The sequence below is a fragment of the Lepus europaeus genome, chromosome 17 (assembly GCF_033115175.1).
Source record: "Lepus europaeus isolate LE1 chromosome 17, mLepTim1.pri, whole genome shotgun sequence".
In the NCBI taxonomy this organism is placed as follows: Eukaryota; Metazoa; Chordata; class Mammalia; order Lagomorpha; family Leporidae; genus Lepus; species Lepus europaeus.
Window position 1 is genome coordinate 27,048,954 of NC_084843.1, and position 27,403 is coordinate 27,076,356.

General features: G+C 44.4%; 1 protein-coding gene and 1 long non-coding RNA gene across 4 annotated transcripts in view; one reads left to right on the forward strand and one right to left on the reverse strand.

The window, feature by feature from the left end:
• The window catches only part of LOC133775596 (uncharacterized), a 33,362-nt gene extending 26,738 nt beyond the window's left edge, over window positions 1-6,624 (forward strand). Inside the window, exons 3-4 of the long non-coding RNA XR_009868284.1 lie at window positions 3,403-3,489; window positions 6,432-6,624. This is a non-coding gene — a long non-coding RNA (uncharacterized LOC133775596). The remainder of the gene's footprint in view (window positions 1-3,402; window positions 3,490-6,431) is intronic.
• GBF1 (golgi brefeldin A resistant guanine nucleotide exchange factor 1) overlaps window positions 1-27,403 on the reverse strand; it is a 152,875-nt gene that overhangs the window by 19,889 nt on the left and 105,583 nt on the right. For all 3 annotated transcript variants that reach the window (XM_062213932.1, XM_062213931.1, XM_062213930.1), the window contains exons 4-10: window positions 11,960-12,091; window positions 6,733-6,851; window positions 6,123-6,231; window positions 5,576-5,636; window positions 4,417-4,471; window positions 581-728; window positions 38-261 (exon numbers count right to left, since the gene is read on the reverse strand). In XM_062213932.1, the coding sequence (XP_062069916.1) occupies window positions 38-261; window positions 581-728; window positions 4,417-4,471; window positions 5,576-5,636; window positions 6,123-6,231; window positions 6,733-6,851; window positions 11,960-12,091 (848 nt within the window). The remainder of the gene's footprint in view (window positions 1-37; window positions 262-580; window positions 729-4,416; window positions 4,472-5,575; window positions 5,637-6,122; window positions 6,232-6,732; window positions 6,852-11,959; window positions 12,092-27,403) is intronic.

The window sequence follows — 27,403 nt, forward strand, 5'->3', positions numbered from 1 at the left end:
AAGACTGCAGAGGGATCTTTAGAAATCAAAGCCATACCTGGAGGTCAGGCTGTTCAAGGACCCCTAGCTCACTGCTCCCAGGCTCTGCAGCTGTGCTGTACCCTGGGGAGCCAGGTTGTTCCAGGTCAGTGAGGTCTTCCTTGGAGGTGGTCTGAGAGGAAAATTCCAGGCCACTATCTGTAGAGGGGCTGACCACTGCTGAGGCAGCTTCTGAACTCACAGAGGAGATAGGAGTGGGCACATCAATGAAGGGCATACCACCTGCCAATAAAAATAGATGAAGGAGAAGACAGCTTATGCCAAGGTACCTTCCATGGTATGAGGAGCTCTCTTTCCCAAGCTGCATGTTCATCTCTGAATTTCTAAAGTAGTCATAGTCCTTTTGAAAGAATAACCTTAAATCACTGCAGAGTTGCTAAATGGTTACAAGCTGATTTGATCTGGCATTTCCCTTTTTGCTCTCAGCAGAAAGACCAAAGGCCCTTGGTTGGTCTCTCACTTCAAAATCCCCAAAGAGAAGGGAGCTTTTCTTTTAGCTATCCTAATCTGAAGAAGCTGCTCAGGACACTAAGGCACTCACCAGTGAGGTTAGAGGATAAGGTGGTTCCATTGGGAGTGGGTAGCTCTGAACTTGGCATGACTTTGGTCATATGGCGTGGGGGCCGGGGGGATCTCTTCTGTTTCTTCCATTTGGATGAATCACTCATGCCTCCTGCTCTCATTTTCAGCTGAAAATATCATATCTCATTAGCACTCAAACTAAGACTCTATCCATAAAATTCTTCCTTCATTTATGGTCTCTAGATATTAGTCTATACCCCATATTTGTGCTAAAGAAGAATCTAGACCATCAGATCACATTTCTAGTCCTCTAACCTGGCTTCCACATTTGCCACTTTTCAGGTCGGTGTGGAGCCTCCAAGTAGAAGATTATATTCTGCTTCTTGGCTGGTCATTGAAAGGGCCAGCTTCAAACTTATTCTGTTTCCCTGGGTCCTGCAGTTACATTAGTAGGCAATCCTGAATCCTGTAGACAATGCATGACCCTCTTGCAGGAAGGGTAAGGGCAGGGCCTCCTCTCCTGAATCCTCAGAGCCACAGGTTAGGGACTCCTAGAATCTCCTCAACTACCTTGCAGAGTAGCTTCCTTCTCCTCCTTCTCATCCATCTACGACAGCCTACCCCTTCCCATCCAGACTCACAGCTTTCTTATTGCTATGTGGATTGGGCCTACAGCATCAATATATCCCTTATTCTCTGGAATTCTTGCATTCAATCAGTCAAGGGCTCATTCTCTGGAGTTAAGAAAGGAGTGATGGCATTTAATTTGTGGAGTTAAGGGTGTATGCCCATACCATGTTGCTGCTCTGTTCTTCACTGCTCCCAATTTTGGCATCTCAGTGGGACCTCCTGACCTTCTCACTGTTGGTATTTCTATATATAATTTTAGTCAGATGGTAAGGCTGCTGATTCCTTGGACCGCTGCTCTATTCTACTCCCCTCTTCTGCCATATTTCTATTCCTTTACGAGCTTCCTTCCAGTCCCAAGAGATAATCTCTATTACATGTTGACCATGCTAAGACCAACATTTTCTTACGCAATTCCCCTACCCCAAATTCACATATACTTTAGGTCAATTTTGTTTTACTAGCCCTGAGGCTTTCTCAGTTGAGGGTTTGAACTCAATCCATTTGCAGAGTTATTCTTAACTATTCCTAGATTGATAAGACCATTCCCAGGTTGGGCAACAGCAATTCTCTTTCAGGAACCACTGGAATGACTCTAAAGACAGTAGAAGCACTTTTTCCTCCCTGACTCTGTCTGAAGGCTTATTATCTTTGGCCTATTCCATTCCTTCTACTATTTGGGGATAGGCTTCCTATCTCAAGTTCCCCAATGGTTAACCTTTGGTTTCATTCTTAGAAACCACACAATTATGCCCTCTTATCTACAGCTCATTTTAATAAAGGAGAAAGGCCAAGTGTTGAGCTCTTCTCCTAACTCTCAGTAACACAGCAATAGCCTCATATCCGATTTATGCTTCTTGTCCCTCCATCTTCAAAATGCCTGTAGTCATATACCTAGAATCAAGCTTTAAGTGTGCTGAGCACTGTGGCTAATCAGGAACCAGAACGATGTTCCCTCTAGGAGTCACTGGAGCTCAGCTGGACCAAGTTCATGATAAAATACAAACTGGGAAAAGAGTCAGCTAAACATGCAGAAGGGAAAGAGGCCCAAGAGAACAACAAGAAAAATTAAGGACCACCTGGCTTTACTGGTATTGCCACTGAGCTCCAGAAGAATACTAAATTTTACAAGACAGCCTTTCTCTCCAGGAGGCTACCTCATTTCAGTAGACCTACTTCCACTGAAAAGCCAGTCAGTCACCGAGATTCCCTCCCATAATCAGATAAATCTTTCCTATTTCCCTCTTTCTGCTCTGCTAAGCAAGCTCCAAACAGGCCACTTGAATCAGTGTTCTTAGCATCCTGGCTCGAGTAGGTGCTGAGAGGCTGCCAGTTCTCACAAATGCCTCAGCCCTTAAAAAATGTAGCTATGCTCTTTCCTAGGGTCCTAAGGTGCAGATGGGCAGCAGGTATTTATGGAACCCTACACCTCCTTAACTTACAATAACATAAGCTTTACTTAAAAAAAAAAAAAAAAAAAAAAAAAAAAAAAAGAGCAGATCCGAGGTTAATAGTCACAGCAACATGCTAAGTAGGCACTGAACAGAGCTGCACTTGTGACTACGCAAGCACACAAATGAAAATACAGACAATCCAGTAAAAGAAAACACAGGCCTATGGACTATGTAGCCAGTTCATGACACATACCCACAGAGTTACTTTATCTTTGGTGACCTGGATGTCCACAATCACACCTCTAGCATGCACACTCTTTGTACTGAAGAGCATAAACACCCCATACCTCCCTGTTCTTCCGAAGGCAGGAATTTGGGGATTACGGTTTTCTCTAGCTTGGTACCCTCCCCTAAGCTCCCCTACATGTTGAGTTTTATAGGACAGATGTCATCTTTGAAGATCCCAATGTATTCCCAGTGCCCTGGGCTATTCTGGCCCCTGACCCCTGGTTCCTTTCCATCAATCTTGAGTTCTAAACCCTGAGCTCTTCAGTAGTAACCAAGAAAAAAGACCCAATCTAGATGGGACTATCTCTTTCCTCCAAACCCAGTCCAGGCAAGAAACCAAGTTAAGGACTATACTTAAGCTGTATGCCAGTCTAAGACAGGGGGAAGAAAGAAGAGGGAAAGGTCTTACTTGGATATCCCTCATAGTTTCCCTAGAAATGGTGGCTCTTAAGCCTCACCACAAGGTGACAGCAGGACCCAGGCTCTCTTGGCCACTACATGATGTTCAACGGTTTTCTTCTCTTGTTTCTAGGCAACCAGATGCCCAGGAGAATTCCCAACACTGCAAAGCTACAAACACATGCAACTCTACAAAGCCAAGCTGTGTTACTAGGGAAGGGTAAGTTGTGCTCTACATGATGGAAATGGGACCCAGGTGTTACATATACAAAATAATAAACACTTAAAAGAAATTTAAAAAGGGGGTGGGGAGGAGAGGGAGAGAGACCTTGAGGTTCTTAAAGAGTAGTACCCTCTCTAACTGGTTCAGGGCTTTGGTCTGCTCCCCACTATTTAGCTCCAGTTTGTTGAGGAGACATGGAGAAATCTGTGAAAGACAGGCAAATGTACGATTTAAACAGAGTGAAATAAACTCAGACACATGCTAACAGGGCAGAGGGCAGGAATGGGGGTGAATGGCAGGGGAGAAGGGAAGGTCAGGTGCATGCACCGAACAGCCAAGGGTCACCTCCATGGGTAGAACCTCTTAGGGTTGCAAGCAGAATCCTCATCAGAGGCCTCTGAGGTCCAGGGCTTCAGTTCAAGACAGAAAGAGGCCATTCTCCTGACCAATATTCTTCTCCAGGCAGTTTGAGAACCCTTAGATCTGGAGTCAGGTTTGATCTATCTCTTCAACAGAGACTAGAACAGCATGAGTCCAGCCTACCCCAGCAGAGGGTAGGATTTGGGGTACAGCCTCTTTAGGCTTCCAACCTGCTGACAAGGCTGAGCCCCGAGACAGAAGGCTTTCATCTTTGTCACCATATATTTTTAGCCCAGTTGATAGGTCTCAGCCAGTTTCCATGAAGGACTGTCTCACCAACTTATGTGCTGGGTGAACTAACATAGGCCAGAAAGGGAAAGATTGGGGAAGGTGAGTAATCTAAGAGAGAATACATTTCTCTTTAAAATAGAGCTATTTCTAGACTCCAGTCAGACCTGCCTAGGCAAAAAAAAAGTATGTCTTTGCTAAGCAAGGGTATCCCATATCCCTGAAGTTGGAAGACTGAAGCTTGGATGGGGACAGCAGGTCATTCTCAGATCATACCTTTTTCATGTTGGTCCCAACATAGTTCTTGGGTTCTTCTTTAAACTGAGGTAACCTATTAAATAGAGAATCCATGAACTGTCATTAGAGATGATGACAAAGTCCCTCTTCATGCCAGCTACAGACCAAGGGTGCTCTAGGTCAGCTAATATTCTATCCCTTAGGAAAATAAGCAGGCTAATTTCACACCTTTTCAGAGCACTATCAAAAAGCCACAGGAATTGGGAACACACAACATGAACAAAAGAATGTAGTCTCAGGGTAAGGTGACTAAACGCCCTTGGACAAAGTTCCTTTCATGAAATCTCAAACTGACTCCTTGCTGTGTTCACTTGGCAAGTACTGCTGGAAGCCAAGAGATGGGGAGAGAGCAGTCTATAACAGCCCCAGGAGACTGAGCACAGGGCAAGAAGTAAAGGATGGGTTGAAGTTTTGAAACCAGTAAGTTTGAGCCTGAGGAGTAAGAAACGCTTTGCAGCAGGGTCCTAGGCCTGTCTACTGAGATAATAAGGATTATTTTCTATAGATCTAGGAGAAAAAAAGAAATCCTAGGGGGTGTTTTAAAGCCATTGCCTCAGCTCTTCTGCAAGTATGTCTACAGAAAGGAGGTATAGGGAGCAGGCAGCTGGGCCTAGTGTGAAAAGGTCTCCTAGGCTGATGGCCTTACCTAGGGTAACCAATCATTTTGGTTTGCCTAGGACGGAAGGATTTGCTGAGATGTGGAACTTTTAGTGCTAAAATAAAAAAAAGTCCCAAGCAAACCATGATTGTTAGTCGCCCTAGCCTTGACCTTCTCCCACAGAAATCAGGTGGCATTCTGGAAGCTCAGCAACCTGTTCCAGGCTCTCCTGAGTTAATAAAGTCTCTGGGTTCCCTTTCTCAGCTGCTACCTGTACAGAAACAGACACAAGTTTGGGAAGCTGAATGAGATCTGTTGGCCTAGATTAAATAACCTTCTGCCTCCCCTGGAGGCCAAGCTAGCTCCCTCCTCCTTCTCCCTTGCTTGGTAACCCTGGGCCCAGAGAACTATCCCCATCCATAATCCCAGTGGCCTCTCATGTGGCTGTAGGGTTGGCCAGGTCCCTGAAGTGGCTGTGTGGAAGCAGGCAGACTCAAGAGGCCTGGGCAGCCGGGCTGAAGCAAACAGCAGCAGGTTTACCTTGTGAAGAGCAGCTGCACCATGTCTACGAGAGTGTGCTCTGCGGATTTTCTCAATAACTCTGCACAGGCAAAAACAAATAACACAGGTGTCATTACTTGCCGTGCTATTATCAGGAGGCTTCTCAGAGCAGACTCCCCTCCAAACCTTGTTTACCAAGGATTATGCCAACCTTATTAAAACCAGCTCCAGCTCAGCCTGGCAGCCATAAGTTCACTGGCCCACTAGGTGGCATTACTGAGTCAGGAAAATGGGCAGGATACATATGTTCTTCAGGGTTGCAGGCAGGTGTCAATCCCAAGGGAGGGGGATTCAGTGCTTGGGCTAAGTCAATCTGGGATCCATCCCAACTCCTGCCATGACATAACAGGCTGAGGTCTCTATTCTAGCTTCACAACAATCAAGTACAGAGATTGCTAGACTCCTGTGGTTCCCTGATGTGAAGTTCTGAGTTTTCTACTTCTCTAAGGCTTAGAGACAGCATCCCATCTTCATTTTTGGACACTGGCTCCCAGAGTAGTGAAAAGTTCAATATTCAAGTACTTACCACTGAGCCTCATTTCAAAACAGATCCGGAAGCAAGACTGCATAATTTCACACACAGATTCATTGGTTAGGTGGGCACCTACTGGGGTTAGCAACAGAGTCCGTAGAACCTACCAGGAAGAAAGCAGAGATACTGTGATAAACAAGGCAAGCTGAGTGAAGAGAGGTTTACCTGAGGGAGAAATGTTGCTGTTTCTCTAGTCTCTCAGGAAAGTACTTGGGGCTGAGAAGAATGCTGACTTCACTTCAGTTTGGTCTCGGGAACTTGTTTTGGGAATCATTTTTTTCACTCTGTACAACTCTGCCATAGTTCAGAACTCTCTCCAGCCCCAGCCCACAAGCCCAACAGATGACAACACACACTCTGCCTGAGGAACAGGTATGTATTAAGGACTTCTGGTATTTTATATTGACTCACAGCTTTTAATCATTTTCTTTAGAAAAAGCTTTCATTTTAGGCATTTGAGCTGCTTGTTTGGAAACAAAGAAGCTTCCTAAGCCCCAGTGGAGTCAAAACACAGCTTCATGGTGCCAGCAGGCAGCTCGAGTGAGTAGAGCTAGCAGCGTCAGCCCTTGACCATTACCCTAATTGCTCTTCCCCTACTGCTTACCTGAAGGATTTTCATCAGGACAACTTCATCGCTAGCAGGATCTGTGCCCACAAAACGGGCATGGGTAACAGCATCTGCCATGTTCTCCATTCCCTCTGCCGTGCCCTCATGAGTAGGATCTGCTCCAGAGAAAAAGGACAGATGGATTGTCGTGGAGAGGAGAGAAAAGGCAAAGCAGCCTATCTAGGGACTGCTCTCCTTAAGCTCCTTGAAAATCTTTACTCACAAATGGCTTTATTTTTTAAAAGATTTATTTATTTATTATTTGAAAGGCAGAGTTACAGAAAGGCAGAGGTAGAGACAGAGAGAGAGGTCTTGCAACCGCTGGTCACTCCCCAAATGGCCTCAACATCTGGATATCACATTACAGCAGATCAGAGACCTGTTTGGCTTCATTCATATAAAAAATAATATGACACTGAGCAAGAATCCTGTTACCAGCTTGACTAAGCATTAGGGGAGGAAAATGTGAGAAACTAACAGGACTGGACTGGATTGGGGAGTGAGACTGGACTGGACTAGAGGGAGACTGGGGTGGGGGGCAGTGGCAGTTTCAACTATAAGAGGAAAGATGCTGGAGGCTGGAGGTTGGACAGCCAGCACCTTTTTTTTTTTGAAAGGCAGAGTTACAGAGAGGCAGAGGCAGGGAGAGAGGGAGGAGAGAACGAGGAGAGGGAGAGGGAGAGGGAGAGGGAGAGGAGAGAGAGAGAGAGAGAGAGAGAGAGAGAGAGAGAGAGAGAGAGAGAGAGAGAGAAAGAATCTTCCATTTGCTCGTTCATTTCCCAAATGGCTGCAACAGCCAGAGCTGTGCCACTCTGAAGCCAGGAGCCAGGAGCGTCTTCTGGGTCTCCCACGTGGGTGCAGGAGCCCAGGGACTTGGGCCATCTTCTACTGCTTTCCCAGGCCATAGCAGAGAGCTGGATAGGAAGTGGAGCAGCTAGGACTCTGGCCCCCATATGGAATGTTGGCACTGCAGGGAGTGGCTTTACCCAATAACCACAGTATGCCACAAGCAGCACCTTTGCTAAAGTAACATCAATGTTGTCAAAGAGGGGTCAATCCATTACTATTCATGTGTTAAAACAGCCTCAAGAAGGTGCCTCCATCAAAGCCTACAGGGGTCCCGAAGAGCTGCAAGAATTGCTGGCTTCTGTCCTAGGTCTGCTTAAATGGCCCCTTCCCCATGGCTGTTTGGTCCTGAAAGGGGAGCACTGGTAGTGGGGAAAGGCAGGCCTGTGATAAAAACTTTGAGTGAGATAAAGTTGGCATGGGGTATCAAAGGCACACCTTCCTAGTTTTAAGTGGTGGGAGTTAGAAGATATTATTGCCATTTTCTCTTTCTCTAAAATTAATTAAACTGCTGAGCCTAACGCTCTGGGGATGGTGCAGAAACAGCATTTTCTCTTATAACCATGAGCCAGAAGACTCATTTTTGTCTGTCTTTAGTTTCTGACACTTTCTCAAACACTCTTTCCCCTACAGCACCAGAAGTGACTACTGTAGAGAGCATGTAGAAGGCAGGCAGTTTTGTGATAAACAGAATGAAGGGGTGACAGGCTTCTCCTGTCATCCCAATTCTGTTCTTCCCAACAGCACAGAATGTCATACACATTCAAGGCCCTGGTCCAGGTCCTCTCTCACAGCCCTGCCTGACACACCTTACTCAGGCTTTCAGGGCCCACAGGAGACCCAGACCCTTCTCAGGGCTGTGTGGCGTTTCAGAGCTCCAGGAACAGCAGTCTAGGTCTCATCACACAAGGCTCTTTAGGGGTCCATTTCTTTGGCTCTTTCAGTAATCTCTCTTGTTAAGGTGGTTTAAACATTAGTGATCTCTTATATAGTTCTTATTCCCTGAGCCTAAATGAAGTAGCAAAGTTAATTTTCTACAAAAAGTAGGTAAGAATGACGGGTCTTTAGAATCATAGGCAGAGCTTGCCAGCAAGCTGGGCAATCAGTGGCACAAATACTCATCTGGCAGCTGTGTGGAGCTGAACAAAAGGCTGGTCCTTGGGGTAAGACCTAAAATAACCCCAAAGCCGTGGGTCAAAGGTTGAGGGAAGAGGTGGTTTCTTCTAGGAGGGCAGCCTCAGCAAAGGATTATTTGGCTTGGGCTCATAGAGCAGACCTTGTCTTCTCCAAGACCCCTTCCTCAGAATGTCCTCCTTCTCTGGCCACTGTGGAGCCAACTTCAGGGAAATTTGCCAATCTTATCTCCTTTGCTCTTTGGCTTTCAGACACTCCTTCCTGTTCTTTTTCTCACGCCTGCTGCAGTCACCACCTCCAGCATTCTCCTTTCCCACCACAGGAAACTCCAGTGACCAGCTGGCCCGAGGTCTCCAATGACCAGCTGGCCTGAGGTCTCCAATGACCAGCCTGTTTGCCAACTCCAGGAAGGGTAAAGAATAACACCAAGACCGCAGAGGGGAAAAGTACAGGGGGACAGCTGCTGGATGCTGAGAAAAGAGATAACCTGCAGATGGTGCTCAGGGCAAGGCTGGAAGTGGCAGGGCCTGATTTTCTTTAGGAAAAGTATGAAGCTAGGACGGAGGTGTCCGGAAAGTCTGATGAACCTATTCAAGGCCTGGACGGCACCACATTCGTGCTCAGGATCCTGAATGCTTCAAGGAAGCAAATATAAATTTCTAGAAAAGATAAAGGTTCTCTTGCCCTGAAAACCATCTTCTTTTCTTGCTAGCTATGTCCTGAGCCTCTTCTTTTCCTGTCTCCCTACTTTAGAAACAAAGACACCGGCCTGTTTTCTATGTTCCTCATCTTTGTACATGGGCTGGCAAAAGGGGAAAAGGAATTCAGGATCCTGAGTAACAAGACCAACTAAATAAGGAACCCAAAAAAGACACCATAAACAAGTTCAGAGATAAACTATAAACTGGGTGAAATATTTGCCTACATCAGGGACAAACAGGTAATGGGTTAGTATCCTTATCAAAGAGCTCCTACAAATTGATAAGAAAAACAAACAAAAATTCAATTTGAAAAACAGGCAAAAGAGAGGAAATTCAAATTTTCAGCCTCATGGAAATAAAAACAACAAAATACCAATTTTACCCACCAATTTGGTACAATTAAAAAAAGTAATTATATACAGTGCTGACAGAATTGGAAACTCTCAAGTACTGCTGGTGGAAATGTAAATGCTGTCATCTTCTGGAAAAGCAACCTGGTAGTATCTATGAAAACGTAATATGCACATGGCATTCAGAAATTTCAACTTCAGAAATACATCAAACAAAAGTAAATTAATAAGGACATGTTCTTAAACTTTTTTATTTATAAAAAGGGAACAAACTTCATGTATTTTATATATACAGTTTTAAGAGCAAATGATACTTTCCACCCTACTCCCCCTCCCATCCTCTCCCTCCTTTTCCTGTTTTTCTTTTAATTTTTACAATGACATTCTTTCAATTTTCTTTTCAGTCACAAGCTTAACCATCATAAATAAGGACATATTAACAAGGATGCTTAGTTCAGCATTATTTATAATGCCTCCAAAAGGGAAATAATTATACTAATATTATTAAATATAAGAGAATGATTGAATTATAAATATATTTCACTATGGAAATTATACAGCTAATAAAAAGAAAAGTCATACCAGGGGCTTAGGGGAGAGGGAAATGGTGAACTATTGCTTAAGATCAGAGTGTCTATTTGGGATGAAGAGTAAGTTGGAAATAGATGGTGGTGATGGTTGCATAACATTGTGAGTGTAACGCCACTGAACTGCAGACTTAAATTTATTAAAATGCAAAATTTTATATAGATTTCAATACAATAAAAGTCAGATGGATAATCATATCATACACATCCAAGTTAATACTATTAAGTGAAAAAGAGAAAAACTATAGGCCTCAAATATGGTTCTTTTTAAAAAGATGTGGTACTTTATATAAGTACTTCAAAAAGCTCACTGAGGAGATGGCATTGTGGTATCGAGGGTTAAGCTGCTGCTTGCGATGCCAGCATCCCATATTAGAGGGTCAGCTGGAGTCTCAGCTACTCTGCTTCTGATCCAGTTTCCTGCTAATGCACTGTGGAAGGCAGTAGATGATGGATCAAGTACTTGGGCCCCTGTCACCCATGTGGAAGACTCAGACGGAGTTCCTGGCCCCTGGCTTCAGCCTGGCCCAGCCCTGGCTATTGCGGGCATTCGGAGAATGCACCAGTGGATGGAAGATCTTTCTGTCTCCCTCTCCCATGGTTACTCTGCCTTTCAAATTAATAATAATAATAATAATAATAATAATAATAATAATAAAAGTCTGTTTTTAGAAAAAGTTCATTGAGGGGGCCAGCATTGTGGCATAGAGGGTAAAGCCACCACCCATGATGCTGGCATCCCATATGCCGGCTGCTCCACTTCTGATCCAGCTCCCTGCTAATGACCTAGGAAAGCCGTAGATGATGGTCCAACTACCCAGGCCCCTGCCACCCATGTAAGAGACCTGGAAGAAGCTCCTGGATCCTGGCTTCAGCCTGCCCCAGCACTGGCTGTTGCAACCATCTAGGGAGTGAACCAGCAGATGGAAGATCGCTTGATCTCTGTCTCTCTGTCTCTCTCTCTCTCTCTGTAACTTTGAGTTTCATAATAAATACATAAATTTTAAAAATAAAAGAAAAAGTTCATTGAAATTGAATCAAGATTTTTTTTAATAATATACTTTTTCATACTTTTGAAGACCCTTCAAAATGCAAGGATTTCAATTTTTTTTTAAACCCAAACTGTTTAAATTCTATTTTACACAAATGATTTGAAGTACCTTTATATTTATATACATGCATAGGAAGCATTCAAACCAGGCTATTAATACTATTTACCCAAGGAAGGGGGAGGAGTAATGAGAAAGGGAAGATACCTTTTTTAAGATACCTCTTTATTGTCTGTATTCCAATCACAAGCAAGCATTATATTTGAAAAACCAACTTTAAAAATAAACCAAATCAAATCTCCAGAGCTACTATACCCTAAGTTCCCACCAAAACATAGAGGAACCAGAGTTCCAGGGAAACCTCTTTCCCCTTCCTCCTCACCTTGTGCAACCTGAGTCAATCAGCATAATGAGAAACTAGTAACAATCCCATTTCTCTTGTACAGGAAAGAGATAGCTGGGGAAAATTTTTTAGTATCATCAGTTCAAGGCTTCAGTACCCCAGGAGAAGCAGGAAATGAAATGCTGTGTTCATCCAATAAAGCCTGCACTCTTACCTATAAGTGCATAGGACAGAAACTTGTTGACAGAGGTAAGTGCCAGTCCAGTGATAGGGCCAGTGGTATCTTCAGAGCGAATCACTTCCAGAAAAGGACGAAGAAATACATTGGGCTCAATCTCTGAGAGTTCTGTAAGAAAACAAACAGAAATGAAGAGATACCATCTAACAAAAAGGTAACCCTGGTTAAAGCCCCTCCCTCCCTGTGCCATGAATGTTCCTCCCCCTGTATTACCTTAAATGAAATTACAGACACTATACTATTTCATCAATAAAGTTTTCAGTTTGGCGGAAGATGGGCCATTTGGTCCAGTGGTTAAGATATCCATGTCTCATATATTTATATCTGGGTTTGATACCAGCTCAGGCTCCTGATTCCAGTTTCCTGCCAATGCAGACCCTGGGAGACAGCAGTGATGACTCAAGTAATTAGGTTCCTGTCACCCCTGTGGTAGACCTGGATTGAGTTCCTGGCTCTAGGCTTTGGCTGGGCCTAGTTCTGGCTGTTGCTGGCATTTGGGGTGAGAACTAACAGGTTGGAGTGCTCTATCTACCTGTATGTAAAAAGTAGTTTTTAAAGGTGTAATTCTAAAAGATGAAGGTTTTCGGGGCTAATGTTGTAGTGTACTGGGTAAAGCCGCCACCCTCCATGCTGGCATCCCATGTGGGCACCAATTCATGTCCCAGTTGCTCCCTGCTAATGGCCTGGGAAAAATGACAGAGGATAGCCCAAGTGCTTTAGGCTCCTTTACCCACGTGGGAAACCCAGATGGAGCTCCTGGCTTCAGTGAGACCCAGCCCTGAACCTTGTGGCCATCTGAGAGGTAGACCAGCAGATGGAAGATCCATCTCTCCCTTTCTCTCTCTCTATAACTATTTTGAATAAATAAACAAATCTAAAAAAAAATCTCTTTTAAAAAGCACATGGTTATCTGTTACAAAGTTAATTAAATGGTTAAAAATCATAAATTTTATTTTTATCAAAATTTTAAAATATGAACAGTAATCCTTTAATATTATCAAAATATTGTGAATCAATTTTCTATATCTACTTCCTCAACCTTTCCAATGATCCACAGGTAAATCTCCTCTTGGGTACAGCCAATGTGGCCAAAGAAATCCCAGGATGGGTTCCTGTCTTATATCCTTTGTTGTCATGGTCAAGGTCATTTCATTTTACATAGAGAAAGATTATACAACATCCCAGGAGACTGAGGGGGAATCTTGAGGTTTAATAGTCCCTTGACAAAAAATAAGCCTAATAAGAACAAAAGCCTGAACAGTCCTTTAGTCATGGAGGCAGTCTGTAATCTTGGAAGGTGTGGGGAATCCCACAGGAGTCCCAAAAGAGTTATGGAGCACCACTAACCCAAAAAGAAAGATAAAAAGCAAAACCAAAATGGAGTTACTTAAGCTAAGGCCACTAAACACCAGGAACTACCCAGACCATCTGTCAGAATAGACACAGGGCCAGCTTCGCGGCTCACTAGGCTAATCCTCAGCCTGCGGCGCCAGCACCCCGGGTTCTAGTCCTGGTTGGGGCACCAGATTCTGTCCTAGTTGCTCCTCTTCCAGTCCAGCTCTCTGCTGTGGCCTGGGAGTGCAGAGGAGGATGGCCCAGGTCCTTGGGCCCTGCACCTGCATGGGAGACCAGGAGGAAGCACTTGGCTCCTGGCTTTGGATCATCGCAGTGGCCGTTTGGGGAGTGAACCAATGGAAGGAAGACCTTTCTCTCTGTCTCTCTCTCTCTAACTCTACCTGTCAAAAAAAAAAAAAAAAAAAAAAAGAGAGAGAGAGAACAGACACAGGCGGTGAGTCCTGATTAGGACTAGGGGACATTATATCATAAGAAGAAGCTGGCTACTGCATTACTTCACCCACACTACTGCACCATGATTGGCCACACCCAGGAGACCCCTAAAACATCATTGGTCACACCCAAACACCAACACCTGGACACCTGGTTGGTGACACCCAAAAAGATGAGCCTGTGATTGGTGACACACCAGGGCACATTCACTGCCCACCTACCCCAGAGAGGGGATAAAAAGGCAAGCCTCGCAACTGCTCTTCATCCCCTTAGGGACCATGGCTCAGTGCATGTGAAACTCTGCCCGAGTCTTCACTGACTGAAGCTCTGCTCGCCACACTGCTGGAGCCAACCTCGCCTGGACATCCCAGCTGCTGCCAGAGCTGACATTGGAGCAGGACTGGACCTCTCATCAGGTGACCTACTGCCCAGAGTGCCAGTCATCCCACGACTCCTGCCCATAAGCGACTATTCTGAGATCCATTTCTCTGAGTGGTAGGAGACTTTGGACTCTGGACTTTGAATTCTGTGACCTGTGACACAAACCTTGAGAACGCAGTATTCATATTACATCCTTAGCCATGAGTGTTTAGACTGGTTATGTTTTATATGTGTTATACTTACTAGTACTGCTGGATATTTCTGGAAGTTGCCTTACTCCTAGATGTGTGTTATGACCTGTGGTCGTAAATATTGAGTGGTATTGACCTTTAGATGTGTGCACTGAATATATACATATATAATGAATGGTATTGAATAATAAATTATATAAATAATAAATTATAATAATGAATTATAATAAATAATAAATTATATTGAAAAAACTATCATGATTCTGTGTGATTCTTCCCTGTGCTCCGACACATCACATTAGCCTTGTCAAGCTGCGTTGTCAGAGGGTCCTTACCATTTTCTGTTTACATTTCCATACCTAGAATAAGCAGAGAGCTAACTGCCATAAGATACAACTAAAAATATTTATTTTACAAATGAGAAAAGCAAGGTTCAGATAATGTGACTAGTATCACACAATAAGCAAATTTGAACCCAGTCTATATACAATTAACAAACTTGGAAAACTACATCTAGTCTTATTACTAGCACATACTCCTGAATTTAAAATATTTCATTCCAGACCAAAGAAATACTCAGCTCCCTAGAAGTATTCCTAGAAAGGCCAGAAACATTTAGGGTGATCTAGGTTGCCCCACCTTTAGAAACAAAAGGAAGCTGGGTTTCCTAAAAACCTTCATTTTCATGCAAATATAGGGAGCTTCCTACTCAATTTCTACCAATCCCCCACCCTAGTCAGGTAAACATTCTCTGGACTTGGCTGCACTCAGATTAATGCTTTAATTAATTGGCAGATTGGGTACTATTTTCCCAGAGTGTCTGTATGGTGAATTACATCAGCTGTATACAACCTGCTTCTCATCCCCTACTCTCCCACCTAGAGATGTATAATTTGCAGAAAAACTAGAGAAAAACGTGTGTGTGTATGGGGGGGGGGGGTCTGTATTTATGAGGTGTTGGAACAAAGTTGAAATGTAAGGAATATAAGTATTTGGGAAAACTAAAATGTACTTTTTAAATATAGCATTTAAAAAATTAAAGTCACTTAGTCTTGATGCTGTGAGAACATAAATGTATTATGTACATATATTGGTTTGTCATGAAAAAAATGGTCATTTGAGATGTAAAACTCTAGATGAAAAAAAAAATCTTTAGTTAAGAGTGGGAACTTGGAACAGATTTCCTAAGGTTTTATTCAGTTGCTGTAGCAATACTTGCTTTGTGCCTTCCTTTTATTTATTTATTTTTTTTGTTTATTTTCATCTACTTGGAAGGCAGAACAACTGAAAGAGAGTCAGAGAGAGATCTTCCATTTGCCAGTTCACTCCCCAGTGCTCATAACAGTCAAGACTGGGCTAAACTGAAGTCAGGAGCTGGAATTCCATTTGTATGTCAGGGGACCAGGGACTTGAGCCATCAACTGCTATTTCTCAGAATGCATAAGTAGGAAGCTAGATAGGAATCAAAGTAGCCTGAACCTGAATGGCCACTCTGATGTATAGGATGCAGTTATCCCACGTGGTACCTTTAACGCATGGCACCACAGGGCCTGCCCTTGTGTCTTACTTCACGGTGTCCAATTCTAGGGCCACGTGTATCCCACTTCTTTTGTTGTTGTTGTTCTTATTTGTTATCTTGGCAAAGCTGATTCTTTTTTTTTTTTTTGACAGGCAGAGCTAGACAGTGAGAGAGAGAGACAGAGAGAAAGGTCTTCCTTTTTCTGTTGGTTCACCCCCAAAATGGTCGCTATGGCTGGCGCGCTGCGCTGATCCGAAGCCAGGAGCCAGGTGCTTATCCTGGTCTCCCATGCAGGTGCAGGACCCAAGCACTTGGGCCATCCTCCACCGCCTTCCCAGGCCACAGCAGAGAGCTAGACTGGAAGAGGAGCAACTGGGACAGAATCTAGCGCCCCAACTGGGACTAGAACCTGGGGTGCCGGCACTACAGAGGGTGAGCTGCGGCCAAGTGAGCCGCGGCGCCGGCCACAAAGCTGATTCTTAATGACAGATTCATGAATTTGAACACATGGCTAGATTTATATGGTTACCACCATAAACAGAACACAGGACAGTCTCATCACTCCAGGAAACTCACTCTGCCTTCCCTATGTAATCAGATCCTCTCCCTACTTCTAACTCCTGTCAACCACTGATGTGTTCTCTATCATCATGGTTTTATCAAGACCACATAAATGGAATCACACAGTATGTGACCTTGTGAGACTGACTTCTTTCACTCAACATGATGCCTTTGAGATTCATACAAGCTACTGCATACACCTATCGTTCATTCCTTTTTACTGCTGAGTAGTACTCCATTGCATGTAGGTACCACAGTTTCTTTATTCATTCACTGGTTCAAGGACATTTGGGTTCTCCAGTCTGGGACATGAATATGAACAGAGTTAGGAATAGTTATGAATAGAGCTGCTATAAATATCTGTGTTCAGGCTTTTGTGTGAACACATTTGTACATTCGCATTCCTCTAGTATAGGTACCCAAGAGTAGGATTTCTGGGTCAAAGGGTAAGTGTGTGCTTAGCTCTACTTCCAGACTGTCTTCCAGGGTCACTGTAGCATGTGCAGTCCACCAGTAATGAGAGTTCTAGTTTCCTCACATCCTCTCCAGTACTTAGTATTTTCAGTGTTTTTATTTAAGGCACTCGAGCAGATGGGTAGTCTGCAGATGGTTTAAGTTTGCATTTCCCTAATGACTACGTCTTCATGTGCTTGTTTGCCACGAGTCTGCTCAAGTCTATTGTCCTTTTAAAAACTGAATTGTTTGTTTTCTTTTTTTAATTGACAAAATTTGTTTTTATTGAAGGCGTGCAACCTGATACTTTGATACATTACTTGAATTTCAAAAATATATGGAAAATACAGATTATTATTATTATTTTTTATTTTTGACAGGCAGAGTGGACAGTGAGAGAGAGAGAGAGAGAGAGAGAAAGATCTTCCTTTGCCGTTGGTTCACCCTCCAATGGCCGCCACGGCCGGTGTGCTGCGGCCGGCGCACCGCGCTGACCCAAAGGCAAGAGCCAGGTGCTTCTCCTGGTCTCCCTTGGGGTGCAGGGCCCAAGCACTTGGGCCATCCTCCACTGCCTTCCTGGGCCATAGCAGAGAGCTGGCCTGGAAGAGGGGCAACTGGGATAGAATCCGGCGCCCCGACCGGGACTAGAACCCGGTGTGCCGGCGCCACAAGGCGGAGGATTAGCCTGTTAAGCCACGGCGCCGGCCTCTTTTTTCATTTTAATTGAAAGGCAGAGAGAGAGAAATTTTCCATTATGGGTTTATTCCCCAATGCCTGCAACAGTCAGGAGCAAGGAACTCTATCCGGGTTTCCTAGGAGGGTGGTAGGGAACCAGATACTTTATTTATTTATTTATTTAAAAGATTTATTTATTTATTTGAAAGGCAGAGTTACAGAGAGGCAGAAGTCTTCCATTCACTGGTCCACTCCCCAGATGGCCACAGTGGTACATCTATTTATTTAGATTTTCTTGGTTTCTTTGGTGTATTGTAGTCTTCAGCATACATGTTCTATATGCTTTTTTCTAAGATTTATTTATTTATTTGAAAGTCAGTTACACAGGGAGAGAAGGAGAGGCAGAGAAAGAGAGAGAGGTCTTCCATCTGCTGGCCCACTCCCAAGTTGGGTGCAACGGCTTGAGCTGTTCCAATCCAAAGCCAGGAGCTTCTTCTGGTTCTCCCATGCAGGTGCAAGTCTTTGGGCCTCTTCTACTGCTTTCTCAGGCCATAGCAAAGAGGTGGATCAGAAGTGGAGCAGCTGGGACTCAAACCGGCACCCACATGGGATGCTGGCACTGCAGCATCCCATGTGGATGTTTATAAGTGGTATTATATTTCAATTTCAGTTTCCATATGTTCATTGATAGTACACAGAAATAGCATGGATTTCTGCATGTTGATTTTGTATCCACAACCTCACTAAACTTAGTCTATGAGATTTCTTTGTTGAAACCTTAGGATGGAGATATATCACATTATCTGTAAACAAGAACAGTTTTAATTCTTCCTTTCCAATTTGTATGCCATTTATTTCCTTTTTTTGTCTTGTTGCACTGGCTGGGACTTTCAGTATTATGAAAAGGGACATCTTGCCTTGTTCCCAATTTTGGGATGAACACATTCAGTGTTTCACTAGAAAGTATGATGCTAGTCATCAGGGGTTTTTGGTAGCTGTTCATTATTATGAATGGATGTTACAATTTTCCAAATGTCTTTCCTTCATCAATTGATATGATCATGTTCTTTTTCTTCTTCAGAATGTTAATATGATTGATAGATCAACTTTTCAGATAGAATGAGCCTTGAATTCCTGGGATAAATCTGTCTTAGTCTTGGCACATTATTGTTTTCATATATTGCTAGCTTCAATCTACTAAACTTTTGCCTCTTAAGATGAAAGAGCAGGGGCTGGCACTGTGGCATAGCGGGTAAAGCCATCACCTGCAGTGCCGGCATCCCGTATGGGTACCGATTCAAGACCTGTCTGCTCCACTTCCGATCCAGCTCTCTGCTATGGCCTGGGAAAGCAGTAGAAGATGGCCCAAGTCCTTGGGCCCCTGCACCGTGGGAGACCCGGAAGAAGCTCCTGGCTCCTGCCTTCGGATCGACGCAGCTCTGGCAGTTGCGGCCAATTGGGGAGTGAACCAGCGGATGGAAGACCTCTCTCTCTCTCTCTGTGTTCTTTCAAATAAATAAATATAAATAAATAAATAAAAAGACGAAAGTGCTCAAGATGACATTGAGAGGCTTGGCAGAGATAATGATACCATACAGAGGTTTAGACAAAGTTCCATGTAGAATCCTCTGGAAGCCCTGGACGTAGCCCTCACACAGTATACAATTCAGTCAGTAGAAAGCGATCAGTAGTCTCACTCCTATCAATAGACATGATACGCAGCTCTTTTTTAAAAAAAAATTTTTTGGCCAGCGCTGCAGCTCAATAGGCCAATCCTCTGCCTGCGGCGCCGGCACACTGGGTTCTAGTCCCAGTTGGGGTGCCGGATTCTGTCCCGGTTGCTTCTCTTCCAGGCCAGCTCTCTGCTGTGGCCCGGGAAGGCGGTGGAGGATGGCCCAAGTGCTTGGGCCCTGCACCCCAATGGGAGACCAAGAGAAACGCCTGGTTCCTGGCTTTGGATCAGCGCGGTGCGCTGGCTGCCGGTGAACTGGCAGTGGCCAGTGAACCAACGGCAAAGGAAGACCTTTCTCTCTGTCTCTCTCTCTCACTGTCTAACTCTGCCTGTCAAAAAAAAAAAAAAAAATATATATATATATATATATATTCATTTATTTTCATTTTATTTGAAAGGCAGAGACACATATGTCAGTTCATCTGTCAGTTCACTTTCTAAATGCCTACAACAGACCTGACTGGGGCAGGCCAAAGCCAGGAGCCTAGGTCTCATAAATGGATGACAGGGTCCCAAGTAGTTGAGCTATCATCCACTGCCTCCCAAGCTGCATATTAGCAGGAAGCTAAATCAGAAGTGGAGTAGCAGGAACACAAACCAGGCACTCTGATTTGGAACGCGGCATCCTAAGTGGCAATTTGACTGCTGTGTTAAACACCCACCCCTCCTCACCAGAAGCGGAGCAGCTGGGACTCAAACCAGAGCCCGAACCAGAGCCCGTATGGGATGCCGGTGCCACAGGTGGAGATTTAACCCACTGTGCCAACAGCACCGGCCCCAGTTATGTAACTTTGCTAAGCCTCTATTTTATCACATGTAAAACCAATGTTTGAAAATTAAAATGTTACATTTAAAAATAAAAATAGTTAGCATTCACTGAACATACATTATGTATAAGGCACTACAGTATGTGATTTATATACATTTTCTTATTTAATGCATTAGCACAATGCATGAAATAAAGTGGGCAATAAATACAAATAAGATGTTGTTATTATAGCTTTTTAGCTCTAAAGTCTCAGACCAGCATTCTTTATATGGTATATCAATTTATTTCTTAAGATTTAAGTAAATATTAGGGGCAGCATTGTGGTATAACAGGCTAAGCTGCTGCCTGCAATACCAGTATACCATAGGGGTGCTGGTTCAAGTCCCAGCTGCTCCATTTCCAATTCAGCTCCCTGCTAATGTGCCTGGGAAAGCAGTGGAAGACGGCCTAAGTCCTTGGGCCCCTGCACCCATGTGTAAGACACAGATGGAGCTCCTGGCTCCTGGTTTTAGTCTGGCCCAGCACCCCCAGCCATTGCAGCCGTTTGAGGTATGAACCAGTAGATGGAAGATCTATCTCTCCCTCTCTTTCTGTAACTCTTTCAAATAAATCAAATAAATATTTTTTTTAAAAAAACAAGATTTAAATAAATATTTAAAAAATTCACAAGTAAAGCTTTTACCTTTGACTACTATAAGTTAAGGATATGGTATGATTTTCTACAAGGTATACTGACATAGTATCAGAAAAAAGAAAAGGTTTCTTTTTTTAAATGAATGACTGAAATACTTATCCTCCTTTTGGAAGAAATAACAACAGTAGCTACTCTTTATTATCTTGTGCTAAGCACTTTATATTTGTTCTCTCATAATTATTATCTCCATTTTAAGATCAAAATGAGGTTTAGAGAGAAGAAAAAGTAGATGTGCCGCCAGTTCAGATAATACAACTAGCCAGAGATGGAAATGGGAGTCAAATCCAGGTCCGCCTGACTCCAAAAGCTGTGCTCCTAGCCCTTCAACTTTATTACTTCCTGCGATTTTAGGACAGAAAGGTTTCAAGTGTTCTCTCTCCTGGCTTAGCTTGCCTCAGAACTGGGATTCAATTATCTGGATCTTTGGAAGAGTGAGACAAGCTTCCTGAGACCTTTATGAGAAAGTGCTACGATGTGGCTCATAGTAAGCAGGTTGAATAATTTCACAACCAAGGAGACATCTGACACCCGGGCCAAGCAGCCAAAATTCCAGCCCTGGAAATTTGTCAACCTCAAGGCACAAACAGTCCAGTAAACAGAGTGCAGATTAGGTAGAGGGGTATTCTGAAGGTGACTGGTTCATGTTCTAAGATGGGGGAAATGGGTACAAGGAAGGGTAATCCAATCCTTCACTGGACAAAGAACATTTGGAATCTTCTTAAAATAAAATTCAGCTCCAGCTTCTTATTGGTCATGTCAACAACAATTAGAACAAGAATTATTAACTATTGCTGGAGAAACTTCATAAGGCACCGCAAGCTGAAGCAAAGTGAAGCCCTTTGGAGAGATCTTGGTGGTATTTTGCTCATAATCTGCCCAACACCAGTGGGTAAGGAGCTTAATTTCCTATATTATGACATTAAAACAAAGAAGTTTCTTTTCAGTCCGATGTCAATCAGAGAATCTGCAGCTGTCCCCCTAGTCTACCATCTCAGGAGTATGAAATCCGAGAATTTTTCTCTCTTCACTTGAGAGCTGCCATCCTCTCAGATAATCTACATATGTCAGACCTCAACTTGTGGCCTCAAGAACTGCCATTGGACGAAGAGAACCCTCCCTTTGGGGCCAGCACTGCAGTGCAGTGGTTAAGCTGCTGCTTGGAATGCTGGATCTCATCTCAGAGTGCCAGTTTGAGACCTGGCTACTGCACTTCTCATCCCGCTTCCTACTAATGCATCTGTAAGGCAACAGAAGATGGCAAAATACTCGGTCCCTTCCCGTGCGCTTAGGAGATCAGGATGCAGTTCCTCGCTCCTGGCTTCAGCCTGGCCCAGACTTGGCTGTTGTGGCCATCTGTTGAATGAACCAGCAGATGGAAGCTTGCTCTCTCGCACTCTCTCCCACCCTCCCTCCCTCCCTGCCTGCTTTTCAAATAAATAAATAAATCTTAAAAAGAAGAAAAAGAGCACTCTGCCAGCCTATAGGAGAGCAGTCACCATTCTCCCAGGGAGTTGTGTTCTCTAGCCCACAGCAGCCTTTTCTCATGTGGCCAGCGTTGGGCTGGCACATTCCTGAGCCAAAATGCACACATAAGCTGCTTTCCCTGGTAGTGAAGCTCTTCACTCCTGAGTGACTCTTATCAGGGGCAGTTGGGCATTCTCAATTGGATTACGCTGACAAGGAAAAAGGCCTGCAGTATATTATTTCAACACCATTTGGCTTCAGAAATGCCTGTCTCGACCCTTTTGCCCTCAGAATCTACTTCTCCCTTACTGCTTTCTAGAGGGTCATCATCCTGCTCCCATCCTAAGTCTTCATTCTGCAAATATTGGCCCACGCTACTGAAGACAGAATATCATCATTCATAAGATGGATCATGTATAAAAGACTAATAAATAAATCAGAACATAATAAAAACAAGTTCATTTAACCTCTTGACATTTCTGCATCCAGAGTTACAGGGCAAAATTATTGGAGTACGAAATCTTTTGGGTTTTTGGCTTTTCTGTCTATGCCTGTACGTTCCATTTTAGGAGACAGTGTTAGATCCTAATAGTCTACTTTTCTGACTATGCTATAACAAGGAAAGTATTTCTCTAAAAGTCAAAGATTGAGAATAATCAACAGATGGAATTTCTGAGGCACTATAAATTCAGTAGGTCACTAGTAATATAACTGGTCACTATAGGACATCAAGAGTAGTGGCCATGGGGGCTGGCCCTGTGGCACAGCAGGTAAAGCTGCCACCTGCAGTGTCAGTATCCCTTATGGGCGCCAGTTCGAGTCCTAGCTGCTCTACTTCCAATCTAGCTCCTTGGCAATGTGCCTGGGAAAGCAGCAGAGGATGGCCCAAGTCTTTGGGCTGCTGCACCTACATGAGAGAGGTGGAGGAAGCTCCAGACTCCTGGCTTCTGATGGGGCCAGCTCTGGCCATGCAGCCATTTGAGGAGTGAATCAGCAAATGAAAAGACACCCCTCTCCCCCTTTCTCTCTGTCTTTGCCTTTAACTCTGCCTTACAAATAAGTAAATAAATCTTTAAAATTAAAAATTAAAAAATAGTAAATTTTTAAAAAAGAGTAGTGGTCCTGGATTGGGCATCTGACCTAGCTAGCAGTTATGATGCCAGTTTGCACTCTGGCACAGCATGTTAAGCTGCCACCTACAGCACCAGCATCCTATATGGGTACCAGTTTGAGTCCTGGCTGTTCTACTCCTGATCCAGCTCCCTGCTAATGTGTGTGGGAAAGCAGCAGAAGATAGCCAAAGTCATTGGGCCCCTGCACACACGTGGAGACCGGGAAGAAGCTCCTGGCTTCTGGCTCCTGGCTTTGGCCTAGCCCATCCCTGGTTGTTGAGGCCATCTGGGGAGTGAACCAGAGATTGGAAGATTTCTGTCTCGCCTTTCTCTGTAATTGACTTTTAAATAAATAAATAAATAATATATAATATATATATATATATTTTTTTTTTGACAGGCAGAGTAGACAGTGAGAGAGAGAGAGACAGAGAAAGGTCTTCCTTTGCCGTTGGTTCCCCCCCCAATGGCCGCTGCGGCTGGCGCGCTGCAGCCAGCGCACCGTGCTGATCCAAAGCCAGGAGCCAGATGCTTCTCCTGGTCTCCCATGCGGGTGCAAGGCCCAAGGACTTGGGCCATCCTTCACTGCACTCCTGGGCCATAGCAGAGAGCTGCACAGGAAGAGGAGTGACCGGGACAGAATCCGGCACCCCGACCGGGACTAGAACCCAGTGTGCCAGCGCTGCAGGCAGAGGATTAGCATATTGAGCCCAGCGCTGGCCAAATAAATTTTTTTTTTTTTTTGGACAGGCAGAGTGGACAGTGAAAGAGAGACAGAGAGAAAGGTCTTCCTTTGCCGCTGGTTCACCCTCCAATGGCCGCCGTGGCCAGTGAATCACGCTGATCCGAAGCCAGGAGCCAGGTGCCTCTCCTGGTCTCCCATTCGGGTGCAGGGCCCAAGCACTTGGGCCATCCTCCACTGCACTCCTGGGCCATAGCAGAGAGCTGGACTGGAAAAGGAGCAACCGGGACTAGAACCCGAGGCCCACATGAGATTCCGGTGCTGCAGGCGGAGGATTAGCCAAGTGAGCCACAGTGCCGGCCCTAAGCTTCTTGATTATTTTTTAAAAATTTAATTGAAACGTAGAGAAACAGAGACAGAGATCTGCTGTTTATGTACCAAATGCCTGCCAGAGCTGGGCCAGGATGAAGGCAGGACCTCAGAACTCAATCCAGGCCTCCTACATGGGCGGCAGGTAACCAAGTAATTGAGCTATCACCTGCTGCCTCCCAGGATGTGCCTTAGTAGGAAGCTAGAATCATAAGTGGAGCTGGGACTCAAACCCACGCACTCAGATCTGGAAGGTCAGAAGCCTCTGGAATATCTGCCACACCTCCCATACCTTTGTTAATCGGCTTCAAAGATTTCCAGACCTGTGAATGATCGGGTATGGATTTCTTAACCTTGGTTGCAGGAACTGATTCCAAAGAAAACTGCCAAAAGGAGCTACCAAAGCTGTATTTCCTAGCCTGGAGTTAGAGACAAATCGACAGGTCTTTACAGCCCTGCCCTATAGAATAGGAGAAATTAAATAAAGAAATACATTAGGTCCAGTCCTCTTTCTATTACTAACTTTGTAAACTTAGGTAAAAACATACCACTTCTCTGGTCCATAGTTCCCTAGCCGTTAGGATTTTCTGGGGGAAGGTAATGGTAGTAATTTAAGTATATTCTTTATATCTCTTTTAGAACCCTAAAACTTAGTATTCTAAAAGCAAAGTACAGTTTGGGAGAAAATGCACATGTATGCACACAGTCTGTTACAGAGGCAGCCTGGAGGGAAAGTAAGCCCAGTTTGTCTGAGTTCCTGATAGTAGATCTTCTTTTTTCAGCAATCATCCAGTAACTTTTCAGATTTATTCCTTTTCTCAAATATTTCTCTCTATATGCTTCTAGACCTAGGGGGGCTGTGTGGAAGCAGATGAAAAGATATCTTTACATTTATGATTCTCTGAGAGACAAAGATTGATGACGGCTTAATCAGTGCTGCCTCGTGGTACAAGTTGAGTCAACAGGTACTCTTAGGACCAGTAGCAGAGGATAACGGCACCAACCACCTACATCAAGAAAGGCAAATTATTTCTTATTTATTAGTTTGTTTGTTTATTATTATTTTTGACACGCAGAGTCAGACAGTGAGAGAGAGACAGATAGAGAGAAAGGTCTTCCTTCCGTTGGTTCAGCCCCCAAATGGTTGTTACGGCTGGCGCGCAGCGCCGATCCGAAACCAGGAGCCAGGTGCTTCCTGCTGGTCTCCCATGTGGGTACAGGGCCCAAGCACTTGGGCCATTCTCCACTGCACTCCCGGGCCACAGCAGAGAGCTGGCCTGGAAGAGGAGCAACCTGGACAGAATCTGGAGCCCCGACCGGGACTAGAACCTGGGGTGCCGGCACCACAGGCAGAGGATTAGCCCAGTGAGCCATGGCGCCGGCCTATGGCAAATTATTTCTAAGATTTGATCCCTTAAAAAACTCTTTTTCAAAAATTCATTTTACAGGCCGGCGCCGTGGCTCACTAGGCTAATCCTCCGCCTTGCGGTGCCGGCACACCGGGTTCTAGTCCCGGTCGGGGCACCGATCCTGTCCCGGTTGCCCCTCTTCCAGGCCAGCTCTCTGCTGTGGCTAGGGAGTGCAGTGGAGGATGGCCCAAGTCCTTGGGTCCTGCACCCCATGGGAGACCAGGATAAGCACCTGGCTCCTGCCATCGGAACAGCGCGGTGCGCCGGCCGCAGCGCACTACCGCGGCGGCCATTGGAGGGTGAACCAACGGCAAAAGGAAGACCTTTCTCTCTGTCTCTCTCTCTCACTGTCCACTCTGCCTGTCAAAAAAAAAAAAAAAAGAAAAAAAAAAAAAGAAAAAAAAAATTCATTTTACAGGCTGATCTATCCCTTAAAGGCCAACTTTTTTTTTTTTAAAAGAATCAGAAAACCAAACTTTTAACTCTCTCTGATAAGATATGAATAATTCCTGAATTTATACACCTTGGAGTTAAAACAAAGTCTGAAAAGTTCAGGGTTTAGAAATCATAATTTTATATTTCCTCCTAAACTGTCACCGAAAATTAATTTGTTTAAGTTTATGTTCATGAAGTCCCAACATAAGCCAAATGACATTAAGAATTCTGCCTCCCTGGACACCCGGCACAAAAGATCCAAGATGACCATGAAACAAAGATTTTTGGTATTTATAAATGTTCTTTGGCTCAAACACCTCATCAGGACTATGGCCACCTCTTTATCCCTAGAGTAGGTCAACTACTCCTTAGGAAGAGGATAAGAGGACATATTTTTTAAAGGCTTGAAATCCCTCATAGCATATGGAACAATAGCTGACTATTCCTAAAATACTCATTTTTATCAACTCCTTGTTGAGTAGGGCCATCCTGATCTGCCTGAGGTGAGATTTAGCCTCCACTTTTAAAAGATAAAACAGGAGCTTAAAGGCAGCACATATGGGAAAATAGTATATTACATGACTTTGTCTAATATGATGAATAAATCCTGACTGGAAGAGGAGTAAGCTTCCCACTTCGGGCTTATCTGCTGGGAGCCTCTATCTGCCACCTCTGTAAGAACACCATCTCACCACTCAAGACAACAGCCTTAATTTGCTTCAGATATCAGCAATAGCTACATAAATGTTAAACATAACAATCATACGTAGATTATTTTATCTTCCCAATAACTCTGAGAAACAGTATGATTGTCCTCATTTTACATTTACTTAGAAAACCCAGTCTCCAGGCCGGTGCCGTGGCTCACTAGGCTAATCCTCTGCCTTGCGGCGCCGGCACACTGGGTTCTAGTCCCGGTCAGGGCACTGATCCTGTCCCGGTTGCCCCTCTTCCAGGCCAGCTCTCTGCTGTGGCCAGGGAGTGCAGTGGAGGATGGCCCAAGTGCTTGGGCCCTGCACCCCATGGGAGACCAGGATAAGCACCTGGCTCCTGCCATCGGATCAGCGCGGTGCGCCGGCCGCAGCGCGCTACCGCGGCGGCTATTGGAGGGTGAACCAACGGCAAAAGGAAGACCTTTCTTTCTGTCTCTCTCTCACTGTCCACTCTGCCTGTCAAAAAAAAAAAA